Source organism: Dryas octopetala, chromosome 2, assembly GCF_963921425.1.
Source record: "Dryas octopetala chromosome 2, drDryOcto1.1, whole genome shotgun sequence".
NCBI lineage: Eukaryota > Viridiplantae > Streptophyta > Magnoliopsida > Rosales > Rosaceae > Dryas > Dryas octopetala.
Genome location: NC_141367.1, coordinates 1737962 through 1751349, shown reverse-complemented (window position 1 = coordinate 1751349; position 13388 = coordinate 1737962). Strand labels below are relative to the sequence as shown.

At 34.7% G+C, this 13388-nt stretch overlaps 1 protein-coding gene across 1 annotated transcript; it reads right to left on the bottom strand.

The window, feature by feature from the left end:
- Nucleotides 1–5800: 5800 nt before the first annotated feature.
- UBP2 (ubiquitin-specific protease 2) lies at nucleotides 5801–13166 on the bottom strand. Its single transcript, XM_086233755.1, has 3 exons — nucleotides 12948–13166; nucleotides 9714–12469; nucleotides 5801–6411 (listed from the first exon to the last, which is right to left on the bottom strand). The coding sequence occupies exons 2-3, from the start codon at nucleotides 12461–12463 to the stop codon at nucleotides 6174–6176; spliced, it is 2988 nt and encodes a 995-aa protein (XP_086089881.1). The 5' UTR covers nucleotides 12464–12469; nucleotides 12948–13166; the 3' UTR covers nucleotides 5801–6173.
- Between the last annotated feature and the right edge of the window lie 222 nt (nucleotides 13167–13388).

The following is a 13388-nucleotide window of genomic DNA, read 5'->3' as shown; positions in this document are numbered from 1 at the left end:
GGTCATCTACATTGAAATATTAATTTAAATTATCATCAATTTTTTCCCTTTTTTTAAGTGGATGGACGTTTTTGTCCTTAAGAAAGTGGTCATGTGAGAGACACATAACCAATTTTAATAGAAATCTTAACGAAATAGACAGAATGGACTAAAGTAGAAAAACTGGAATAATTTAAGGACCCTTTGATTTAAAATACGAGCTGGAGGACTAAAGTAAGAATCGAGAAAAAGTTGAAGTACTATTGCTCCAATTAACCTTTTTTTTTATTATTAGAAACACCGATTATGATGTTGGAAGGTGATGTTTCGACTAAAATGAGTTTTCTTTTGTTGAGTAACTCAAAAAAGCGATATTTGAATGAAATTAATAATAAAGAAAAAGAGAAAATAAAGTAAAACACTTCCACAAAAAAAATGTTTCTTATCCATTAATGAAAGTCTATCTTTCAACTTTGACATTCTAATTCCTTGCTACAAGGTCAATGCATGAGTCGACCTTAGTTCTCACAAAAGGTATCTTCTTCAAAAAAATTTCATTCTTCTAGGGCGCTTTAGCTTGTATAAGATTATGCGGGGGGTGAACTAGCAACCACGGCTATATGGGTTACTAAGAGGCGGAATAATAGCTCCCTGTAGCTTTGTTGTTCTCTTGGCCATGTCTTGCATCCTAGTCACCACCCTATCCCATGACTCAGCACCACCGTGCTAGTCAAAAGTATCAAACACATCAACCATGATTTCATGTCGGAAAACCTCAACATTTTGTGTTTATTGTCTACCTTTTAGCTCAGACAGTTTTTTTATACATATGCAAGGAATATAAAATGTGATGTACGCGCGTATATATATATTTATAGTTGATTAAGTGTATAATTATGAGGTTCATTGATTTTAACTACTAAATTTCAATAACTTTTTAGTTTAGGTATCAAAATTAAATAGCATTTTAGATTAGGTACTAGTTGAAAAGTCAAACAAATTAATAAAGTAAAATGTATTAGAATTTACAAATATTACATCACATGCCACTACAATAAAAAAAAATATTACATTAATTTATACTATATTGTATTTAAAAAAAAAATCAATACAGTCACAACTTAACTGTGACTGTCTTGGTAAATTGAAAGAGACAACTCATACCACTATACTATATATTATTTTGAGTAAAAATATTGTTTTGACCTCTATTTATACTATATTGTAGTATAATTTCTCTAAAAAAAATTCAATTAAGTCACAACTTAACTGTGACTGTCGTTCAGTCACAACTAAATTTGAAGTTGTGAGTGTCGTACAGTCACAACTAAATGTGAAGTTGAGACTACATTAGCAAATTTTCAAGATAATATAAAAATCTCAAAGGCAATTTTGTCAAAACTTTATAAATTTTAACTAAAACTCATCATATGTGGGCTAAAGGATAAAAATGTCAACTGGAAAAGGCTCAAATAAAAGGGCTAACATATTTGTGACCTAATCTAAAAAACTACATTTAAATTTGGTAGTTCAATTGAAATATTATATGGTCTTCATGCTATACCAAAAAATTATTGAGATTTGGTATTTAATCCTAATTTTCTAATAATTATGTATCTCAAGGAATAAATGAATATACAACACATATTATCACCATATGTGTTGTATATACAAAGAATCCAAATCTGTTAGGTAATATATGTTGTATATTTCATTTTTCTGTCAAGATACATAGAATTATACAATCAATCAATTGTATATAAAAGGCAAACATATAATAGGAAATTAGGTTTTGGTCACTAATAAAATAATTTTAAAATTAGAAAAATGCCATATGTAATTTCTTGTTTGGTCTACTGTATAAAAAAAGACAAAAATTAAATAGGAAATTAAATAATGTCATTAATTTATTTTTAAGGAAATGTCATGGTGCTTTGAATTTTATTAGTTTTAGGTATTTTGGTCACTAATTAAATGATTTCAAAATAAGGAAAAAGTCATAAGTAGTTTCTTTTTGAGGAAATGGTCATGGAGCTATGAATTTTATAAGTTTTAGATCTTATTAAATAATTTTTAATCAAGAAAAATTTCCTAAGTAATTCTTCTTAGGAATGGTCATACTGCTTTGAATTTTAGTTTAAGAGTTATTTTGGCCCCTCAATTATGAGCCGTGTGTCAAATTGTCCCCTAAATTAAAAATTTGGTAAATTAAGCCATCAAAATTTAAAAAATAGGTGAATGTAGGCCAATTTCCTAGAATTTCATCCAAAACTTTTTTAGTTAATTGGAGCAATCGTCCTTCAATTTTTCTTCGATTCCCACTTTTGTCCTTCAACTTGTTTTTTAAACCAAGGGGTTCTTAAACTTTTTCATTTTTCCCACTTTAGTCCACTTCGTCTATTCCATTAAAAACTCTGTTAAAATTGGTCACATGCCTCTCACATGATCACTTTTTTAAGGACAAAAACGTCCATCCATATTAAACTATCATTCGGCCATTTTTCCTTTTTTTTTATTGGATGAACGTTTTGTCCTTAACAAATTGGTCATGTGAGAGACACATGACCAATTTTAACATAAATGTTAACGGAATAGATAAAATGGACTAAAGAGAGAGAACTAGAAAAGTTTAAGGACCCCTCGGTTTAAAAACGAGTTGGAGGACTAAAGTGGGAATCGAAAAAAAGTTGAAAAACTATGGCTCCAATTAACTCTAACTCTATCCTTCACATGTGAATTTCTCTACATATATACTAATTGAGCTAGCCAACCATATAGAATTCCATTTCCAAGAAACTAGATTCTAGTCCTTGGATACGTTTAAGTTTTGATTAATGTTTTATGTAAGATAAAAAATTGACTTTTGTCCATTGACCCTATATCCATTTCAGCATACATATTCCACATCATACAATGCCCTTGTGATGGATAATTTTATTGTCCATATTTTTAGGCATCTATTATGAAGATATTGAAGATAATTGGTCTCATCAAAATTCCAAATAAATTTGCATTCATTTGTTTGAATTTTGTTCCGTATGTATTTGCATTTTTTTCTCACTCACCATCTCTGTAAATCAAAAAAGAAAAAAAATATATATATATATATATCTCTCTCTCCCCCTCCCCCATGGGTGTGTGTTTGCACGTTTGTTGCATGCACGCCTATGATTGGCTTTGTGCCTCCTCATATTATTTAGGTATTGGCTTTATTACACTTTATTTACCAGAACTTTGAGTTCAATCTCACTTCACCACTTAAAATAAAAATTGTGTCAATTTACCACATGAATTAAAATTTTTTTGCAATGTACCACTTATAACTCATTTTGTCTAAACTTTTGTAAAAAATAAGGATGTTTTGGTCTTTTCAAGTCAATTTTTCATTATATCAAAGCAGGTCAAGTGTAAAAAAAAAAACCATTTTTTTTTTCTAATAATAAGAACTTGAAAAAGACCAAAACACTCTTATTTTTAACAAAAGTTTAGACAAAATGAGTCAGAGGTGGTACATTGCAATAAATTTTTAATTCAGATGTTAAATTTACACAATTTTTTTTTTTTATGATGGTGAAGTGAGATTGAGCCCAAAGGTCAAGCGGGTAAAATGTAAAAAAAAACCTTATGTATTTACATGAGAGATGAATGAGAAGTGGTATTATTTACAATCACGACATAAGTGGCGGCAATGAGGGGTGACAAGGCTGGTTGGATCGGTGATTGGGTTGGGATGGGTTTTTGGGTGTTTATTATATGTATAATAGTTTAGGTATTTTCGTCAGATATTTTATTGTAGGTATATTGTTTTAGGTATTTTCTTAGGTATTTTATTATAGGTATTTTGTTTTAGGTATATTGTTTTCGGTACTTTATTTAGACACTTTACTTTAGGTATTTTCTTTGGGTATGTTCATTTATTTGGTATTTCTTATCTTAAATTTTATTTTTTTATTAATATTTTTCTTTTAGGTATTTTCTTTGGGTGCTTTTTCTATTATGTGTTATATATAATCTTAATTTGATTTCTCTCTCATGTTTTAGGCATGATGATTTTTTTATCTTGATCATTAATTTGATTTCGGTATTTTTCTTTTGTACGTACAATTCTAATTATAATTTTGGTATTTTTCCTTTGTAAGTACAATTATCTTGCATCATTAGAGGAGTCAAACAACATGAATCAATCCAAAATCATCTCCTAAAATGTGAAACATACAAAAATAAATCAAATATTAATTGCAAGGGTATTTTGGAAAAAAAAAAATCAATAAAAATATTAGAAAATAAAGATATATGAGCTATAATTTACATGCTAATGTGGACATGCAGTCAAATAACTAGAATCAATTTTTAATCTTACACCAGGTCTTATTTAGTATTTAATCTTATGCATGAATTAATATCTATAAACCCCTTCAATTTTAATATATAGGATGCAATTGTAGGAACTCAAATCAAATTCAGAATAATTTATGTACGCATATGAAACTTGGTGCAACACAAAGACAATTATAAATTTGTTATATTGTAACATCAATTACAAACTTAAGAAAGAAGTGAAAAAAGGCGACATGGAAGGCGACATGCAATAGCTTGTTGTCATATACCACTTATGGCATGGCAAATATACCCAATGCCATTCTCGTCCTAAATAGTTGTACGTCATCTTGTGTAAAAGTCATCAATGATTGCCCCAAACTCAGGTACTCCACATATTTAAGCATGAACACACCACAATCGCCCCTGTTAATTAACAAATTAATTAAGATTATAAGGTACTTATGCACTCTGTAAACTAATTATGTACTCTATATATATATATATATATATAGGGAAAGTTTCAAGTAATGATGTCCTTGCTTCATCTTTGAACCTACAATTTAATGATCGGAACCGTTCATATTTTAGAACATCATTCAAAGATCAGTCTTGCAAAAAATTAGTCAAATCAAAACTGTTTAGCCAGTTTATTACAACCAAACAATTTTAGCCAGTTTTCAATTTTATCCGACGAACTGTATTTGTCCGCACAATTTAAATAACTAAACAATTATCGATATGGCTGATTTTTTACAAGGTTGACTTTTGAGGAGAAACCTAAAACATGAATGATTCCGATTATATAGCGTTCAAACTTACAATATGCATGGCAATTAAACTCACCCGAGAAATTGTTGTGGGATGTCATCTGCTAGACGTTCCACCTTAAACGGTGAAGTGATAGGGTTCAACTCAGGCCTTAATGCATAGAAGCCCGATTGGGTCTTGGAAGACCCCGTTTAGTTAAAGGCTAGTTTGTTGTGTTCTTTGGGCTTTGGCCTGCCCTTTTACCAAAAAAAAAAAAAAAAATGCATAGAAGCCCGATTGGACAAGCAACGATGGCAACTCAGGCCTTAGGGTTCTAATGATATGAGCATAATTTGGTGCTATCAAGGTTGGGCAAAGATGCCCGAAAAGGGATATCAATGTAATCATTGTGATTGAGAGTGAGAGTGAAAGTGAAACTGGGAAAGACACCCATCCTTGCAATTTGAAGGGAGCCTTGTTTCCCACTGAATTGTGGACCAAATGCCCTTAACATAGTTACATGTCAAACAAAAAGTCAAGGCTACGGTAACACAGATTGACTGTGGAGAGAATTCATCAGGACAAAAAAACCAGTTTCTACACATTCCAGTACATATAATGCATGCACCAACCTCTTTCAAACCCAAAAGGGTTGATCACAAACTCACAATCAGGACTGGAATTCATGTCATGTACTGATTACTGAGGTGCTGGAGACGCTGAAAAATTTAAAACTAGAGCTCTGACCCGAAGGGAAACAAAATTAGTTTCATTCAAGCTCAAACAAGCAATGCTTCTTGCCTAAAATGAATATGCAATAAACATCCTCAACAATTCATGAGGTCAAGGTCCCTGGGGTGATGGGACTGTAAAAGAAAACCCCGTTTTCTAATGATATAACTAAACAGTATACATCTAAAAGCTCATTACATGTTGAAAGAATGGGTATCAAAACATATGGTAATTGGTGTTGTACACTCACCTCTGGTTTTCTCTCTCTCTCTCTCTCTCTCTCTCTCTCTCTCTCTCTCTCTTCTTCCTCTCTTCCTCCTTCCTTCAGGTAGCTCAGCTAGCCTGAAGGTCCTGAACTGTATCTTTAGAAACATTGTAGTGAAGGTAGATCCCCCTCAACTTTTTTCATAGAATAAGATATAGGCCTCACAGTGAAGAACCTCATCTAGGGAAACCTCACGCACATGTGCATCACTAGCATAATACCACACATGACCAATATTTTCTCTCTCAACTTTTCCTCTGCTCCTTTCGCCCCCTCTCACAAATGCAACATAGTGGCCCCCTCTCATCGTCCCAGAATGCTCCACAACCCCAATGAGGTGGTATTCATACTTCTCCATATCTGTGCACCTGGAAAAAGCTCAAAAGAACATGATTGCCACAAAGTTAATGCACTTTCAATGGAAAATCTAACTTCATAATTTATACAACCAATTGATTCAGTGTAAACAACTACACAAACTAGGAATGGAAAGCAATAACATGAGTACAATGTGAAGCACATATAGGGACGGGGAAAAGTAAGAAAAGGGCACGATTGTGAGTCAATACGTGCATTAAAGGATATCTGCCACATTCTGATAATCGCACAAAAAAAGTCCACCCATAAATTGGCTCTAGAAATAAGTGCACATAAAACAAATTGTAATCGTTTGTAAAAATTTAACCATTTCAAACATGTAAAACAAATTAATAAATTATGAAGCTCCAAGTATATATAGAATGACTGGCTGATTCTGTTTTTATATGACATCCAAAAGAACTATATGAACAAACATAAGAGAACAGCAATTGAGATAAATAATGTCTCTTGGCATTCCATAGAGCTAATTTTAAAGAATTTAACAATCTACACATAGATGTCAATCTGATTCTTGGTTTACCTAACTTTGGGTTCTTGGTTTGGTCATTACAGATTCAAAATCTGTGTCTACATTCTGTGTTGAAGAGAAAAATGCCAAGAAAGATAAGAATAGGAATCAGAATGTGCAGGTACAACACTATAGGATATGTATCATTACTCAATGAAATAGCTCACCAAGAAGTATCACGAAACAAATATATACAAACTAATACTACAGATTTTTTTTATAAGAAATACTACACAATTAATTAAACAAGAAAAAAAAAAGATATGCAGAATGCTGGTATAAGACTAAAGCAAGTATAAAGCAAAAAATGAACAAGTGGTTGTCAAAGAGGGATAAACAGACGAGGCAAATTCAGACCAAGAAAAGAACAGACAAGGGAAAAGGAGCAGCTACAAGTAGGAATGTACAAAATCAATAATACCTCGACCAAAAGAAAATTGGTAGTTGAAAGATCAGTTAAGATGTACAGGGACCATCCCAAAGGTAGAAGGTGAAAGAGCACTAAGCATGGCATTTATTACTCGAGGTAACATTGCATATGGTAAATTTGATGACAGAAATGACTGAATTCTTACATGCACAAAATTAGAAAAATCATGCAAACTCAAATTTAAGAATCTTTCTTCCCAAGAAGGCAGGTTCATTAAACATAACAATATCATGCAACTTAGCTAAAATTGAAGTTTGCAAAATAGCCCTATGCCTCTGACTTGAAAGGTGAGCTTCCTCAGATTTTCTTACAATCAAGATGACTTGATTCTTAGTATATCGTCACCTATGATTTATGGACAAAGACACAATCTTTGTGTTGTGACACATATACACAAACAAAGGGAACTGAACATGGCAACCCCAAAATTCTGTGACTTGGGAACAAAACTATATGCACTTGCCTTTGTGAACTTCTCACATCAAACGTACTTATTTATTAACATTTTAGTTTTAGTCATTTTTCAGGTTCCTATAAACAAGTATTCCTTTTTCATAAAGAATAAATAGTAAATAAATCTTGAAAGCACTGTATCAACTTCTTGAAAAAAATGTATCTCTGTACAAGGGTTGAAGACTGGTGAACCTAAGTGAGGGGTCCTCAAGCATTCAATATGGAATTTAGAAGAAGCATCTTATAAATTATAGCTTCTTTCTTCCGTACAAAACTTCACAAATATGTCCAATGAGTGCAATGGGATATAAGAAAAATGACCTTAGGGGGTTGTGATGCAAGATAACTGCAGAGACAATCCATGGTCATATTAATCAGGATTAACGGAAACTACAGTAGAAGAATAAAGCTTTGGGTTGAGGTGTATAAAGCAAATCTCCTGGTCTATAACTTCATCTCAGGTCATAATTAGGGTTACACCAAGAGGCTCCACCAAAATTTCTAGGACATTAGATGAGGAAACTGCCACAAAGAGAGGAAAAGAGTTCCACTACCCCTCTGAGAACCTATGAGTAGAAAATCCTATAAATGCATTAGTAAAGAGGAGTCATCATTCACTAATATTCCTTTTAGACATCACACCCCATTTTTACAATGTCGTTTCAATTTGATGACCATTCATTTATTCAAAGCTCATTGACATACACTAAGGCATTTCCTGGATTAAAGTTTACTCACTCACCCTTGAAGGCTCTATAAGTGGCTAGAAACTTTAATATACTTGGAATTAGAGTGGATTAAGAATAGCCAAATCGCCTCCTACTTAGACACCCAGGCTTTCCCCAATGTACCTTTTTGGTAACCTAATCCATCTGTGAATGGTTAGAAATTGAATAGGCAAATTTGCAGTATGGAGAACATGACAACTGGAAAAATTAAATTAGCCTAGTTAAGAGCTTGCCAACAAAGCTATCCACCTGCTTCTCTCATTTCATCATGCCTTTGCGGATTGAAAAGAATTACTAACTTTTAAAAGAAATTTCTATGAACCAGGGAGAATGATTAGTTCAACAACATTTAGACAGGCAGGAAAACATAAATGGCTGAGAAGATTAGGTAATTTGGTATTAAAGCTATCAAAGAGAATAAAAACAGCACTCTCTCACAAATATGGCTTTAAATATATGACTTCACCTAGGGCAGCCTAAGGTGTACTGATGATACATCAGACTACAACAGGCCCTTGAGTTACAACTATAATATATAATCTTCTTCTGGAACCATGACTGCCTGGTTTGCACATGATAATTTATATCTCCTTATGTTTCAGTAACAACTGCAACTAATTCTTTAAAGTTTATGCCAGCACATTGGCATCCCTATGCCGTTTACTAATGCAAAAGTTCAGTACCTGATCAAGATCCTTATCCTATGTTTCAAGTGTGTTTAAGACCCACAATCTAATGATAATCCTCCAATATTAGGTAATAATTCTAATAATTGAACAAAAACTACATATAGTTGCATTATTATTTTTTTGGTCGAAATACAATTGCATTATTTAAAATAATGCATAATATATTATATATTTCAGTCATAAAAGAAGGAAAAAGAAAAAAGTTAAAAAGATAATTTTAACCATATTGTCACCATTAACTCTATGCAGTAACATATCCTACAAAGGCAAAGCATGATTCATACTTTAAAGTAGTATATATTGAAATTTTAAGTTTGTGAAGTGACTAACGCTCTGCCCAACAATGTCTTGCCACCCCTGCAATAATCCCTCCTAGAAAGTGACTAGAGGTTGCAAGCTGGTGTGGTCTACCTACAAGCAGTAATATTGCTATGGCATTTTGTAATCTGAAATGAACTCTAAGAAAAGGTCAGATGGATACCTGGAATCCATATACGGTCTAAGATCAATTTTTTCTCGGAAACTAACATGGCCGTTCAATTTACTTAAGCGACCACGAGCATCTTGGCTGAACCTCTTGAGATGAATGGTCAAAATAGGTGGGGCCCTATTAACGAGGACCCTTTTAGTCGCATCCCTCTTCACCTTCACACGTTTGAGATTTGTTTCCTCAACTTCGCTTTCTTCTGATTCACAATTTCCATCCAAGATCCCAGAATTAGTCAGTGGAACATTGTCAGAGTTGCATCCAACACTACTAGGCTCGTCAACACAAGAATCAATGGCTTGACCGCTAAAACTTTCTAGACTGCAAGTGTTATTGCTGTCTGAAGTATTTAATTGTGCTGGAAGTGCATCTTTCATCTCACAATTTCCTTCTTTTTGTTGACAAGCAACAGGATTCAGCTTATCTGATCGACCATTCTCAATTGATGTGCAATTTTGGCTTGAGCAATTTATTTTCCTATCATGCAAAACCAAGTTTTCACCAAAATGGTTGCAACCAGTGTTGCTTTTCAGAGTCCCATTACTAAGGCTTCTGACATCAACAGGACATGGGTCCTTATTTAAACTCAATGAATCACTTTGGACTCTGGTCTCACATCCATTTATCAAATTCTTAGCTGCAGCTTTTACCTGCTTCTTTGTTTCCAACCTTTGGCGTAGCAGAGTCTTGGAGCAATTCTCACAGTGCCAAGCATTTTCATTGGCAAGAAGCTCAGGCTTTATGAAATGAGCCAAACAACTCTCTACAGAAACTGGAGAATTTGTATCATCAACTTCATCTGGATCAGACTCACTAGCTACGAAACCAGTTTCTGTGCCTTCCCCACCTACAGAGGGCCTTGCAATGGGCCCTGCAACAACCTCAGGCTCGTTGAATAAGTCCCCAAAGCCATCAAAATCTTCCTGTCCACAACCCACAATTGATGAAGACACCTCACCTTCTCCTCCCATGGTTTCCTCAGTGATAGACCATTCTTCTTTGTATGGAAGCAACAGAACTTCAGAACCCTGAACCTGCAATGGGAGCTCTTCCTCCCAAGAATTCACTGAAGAAAAGTCAGGTTTTAGATTTGGTTCCCCATTAAGCGAAAAAACCTGATTGCTGGATTCAGAGCCACTCTGTACTGAGACAGCATTAAGATATGTATTCATGTTTTCAGAATCTTGAACAATTGAAACATCATTATTCTGTGAAGTCAAATCATGGTCATCTGACATATTTCCCAGATCAAGATAATCCAACCATGTACAGTCATCCAACAAAGTTGATGTTTGCTCTGCTGCATCCTCAAAGACTTGTTCATTTTCAGATTCTCGGACAGCTGAGAGATTCTTTGGAACAAAATCCCTTTTTTCAGCCACATTTGGGTCAGTTGAACTGGACTGTGGCTGGTTAGAAAGCTCGCTGCTGGTTGATGGGGTTGCAACACTTGGAGATGGTACAGAACTCTTATCTTTGTTAATCTTCGGCCGAATCTTTCCACTCCTCTTGGACTGCAGCTTCGTCTTCTTTCCTCGAGAGGTTGGTTGGGCAGGCTTAGGTGGGGATTTCCTGGTTGGAACTGGCAGTGATAGATCTAAGAATGACTCATACACAGTTGACGAGTGGCCACATTCAACACAACGAACAGTACTTGATATTTGACCCCCGAATACAGCATCCACAAAAGTAGGACCTGGATTTGATGAATTCCCATTTTCCTGGGAAGAAATTTTATGTTTCCTCATACTCAACTCCTCAGTGCACAAGCCATCCAGTAAGCAACGAAGCAATTCATGACTGTCTTGCTGCTGATACCCCCTAAATTGGGGAGCCTTGGAACAGACACACCCGAAAAATGATCTTGGGTTTATCACATTCTTAAATCCTGCCTCTGGTTTTGTTTCAGTAAAGAGTTTCTTCAAGGAAATAGTAAGAGGTCCGGAAGATGCATCAAAATCTAAGAAGTAACCCCGCAACCTATCTATAGCTAGAAGGTTCTGTAAGATGGAATTGAAGAAGCAAGTGTTACCAAGATTAACTAGACCTCTCGCCACATAGCCACCTCTTCCATCCAAAACCCCTGATATATTGCTAGCTGATTTGATTTCGCTTGTCACACTGCCACTCCCAAACCAGACATCCTCCTCATTAACCGATGATTCCTTCGATGAATGACCCTTTATTAATTTCACAACATCCGAAAAGACATCCTTTTGTTCACCATTCTCTTCCATCTTATCAATTGAAATAAGTATGTTGCACTGAAAGCACCACCGCAACTGGGGGTTCTCAAAGTGCAACACTAATGGGTGACGAGTTTGCCTAGCATGGCGAACTGCATGGCATTGAGGGGTTGTAGGAAGTCCAACCCCACCACAAGCATAATGCCCGCATTCCAAACAAACCCAAATGGCTTTTGACTCAGATTTTGAATCCCCAGAAGCACTTCCTTTCTTCTTACCATGTTTTCCCTTTCCTTTACCCCCCCTCCGATCAACTGCGCCTTCCCTACAATCTTCACACCTAACAGGTTCTGAAGACCCAATTTTAGCAGACAATTTCTCCAAATCAATACATTTGTGAACATGAGGACAAGGTTTTCTCTCTTTTGCTACTGAAAGTCCATCATCACCATCCTCAACACTGGGATTGCTAGGTTGGGTAACTTTTTTCGGGGAATTGGATGCAATCCACTTCTCCTTTTGAGGAGCTCTAGGCTTCTTCTTAACTTTCTTCCCCATAAGTTCCTTAAACCAATCCGAACACACCAATTATAAGAGTAAGAATAAGAAAAAACACCAGTTAACATTAGAAAAACTAGAACCAGATATTGACAAAGCTACTTAAAACAAACCAAAAGAAGAATACAAAACCCAATCCCGTTATCTACTTAAAAACACACATACTGCTAAAAATCATATGAAAGAAATATAAAACCCATAACAGATTTTTATTTTTAAGAGAAACCCTTTTGCCAGGACTACCAAAAATCGAAGAAGTGGGTGACCAATCCAAACCAACTATCTGGGTTATACATTAAATACGGAAAAGTAAGAGAACCCTATGAAGATTCAGGTTCCTGAAGACAACCCAAATGAAGATTTGGATTGGAAAGTGTAAATATAAGCTTCTGAGCAATCGTAGAGGTCAAGCAGAAGCATAAATCCACCGAAAATTAATAATATTAAAGACATTAAAAAATTTTAAAAAAATCAATTTATGTACCTCAAAATCTGGAGGAAGAGGACCAGAAATGGAATGCTAGGAGACCTTTTTCAGCGTTAGTGTTACATGGAATGAAAAGAGGGTTTGGTTTTGAAGCTTAGGATCTATGAGGGTTGAAGAGACAAAGCGAAAGTGGTGTGGGCATTTTAAGGGGTTTGGCGCACTCTCTATCTTTTGCTTATTAGCTACTCTCTCAATGAAAGAGAGGGACAGAGATGTGAGAGTAACAGTGGTAACTGTAAAGACAGAGTAAGAACTAAGAAGAGAGAGAGAATTTTATTGTATATTTATTTATATATTTATTGCTGGGGATTTATTTAGGGTTTTTTTTAACTCCAAAATCAGTATTTGGAGAGGCCCACACTCAAAAACACGTTGATAGACTGTTCCAGTACTCCAGTTTAATGAGCCGACCACTTAATCGCATAAAAATTATAATTT

Coding starts and splice junctions, on each gene's coding strand:
- UBP2 (XM_086233755.1), bottom strand. CDS start 12,463: ATGGGGAAGAAAGTTAAGAAGAAGCCTAGAGCTCCTCAAAAGGAGAAG. Junction 6,412..9,713: donor AGACCGTATATGGATTCCAG/GTATCCATCTGA, acceptor AGCTTTTTCCAG/GTGCACAGATATGGAGAAGT.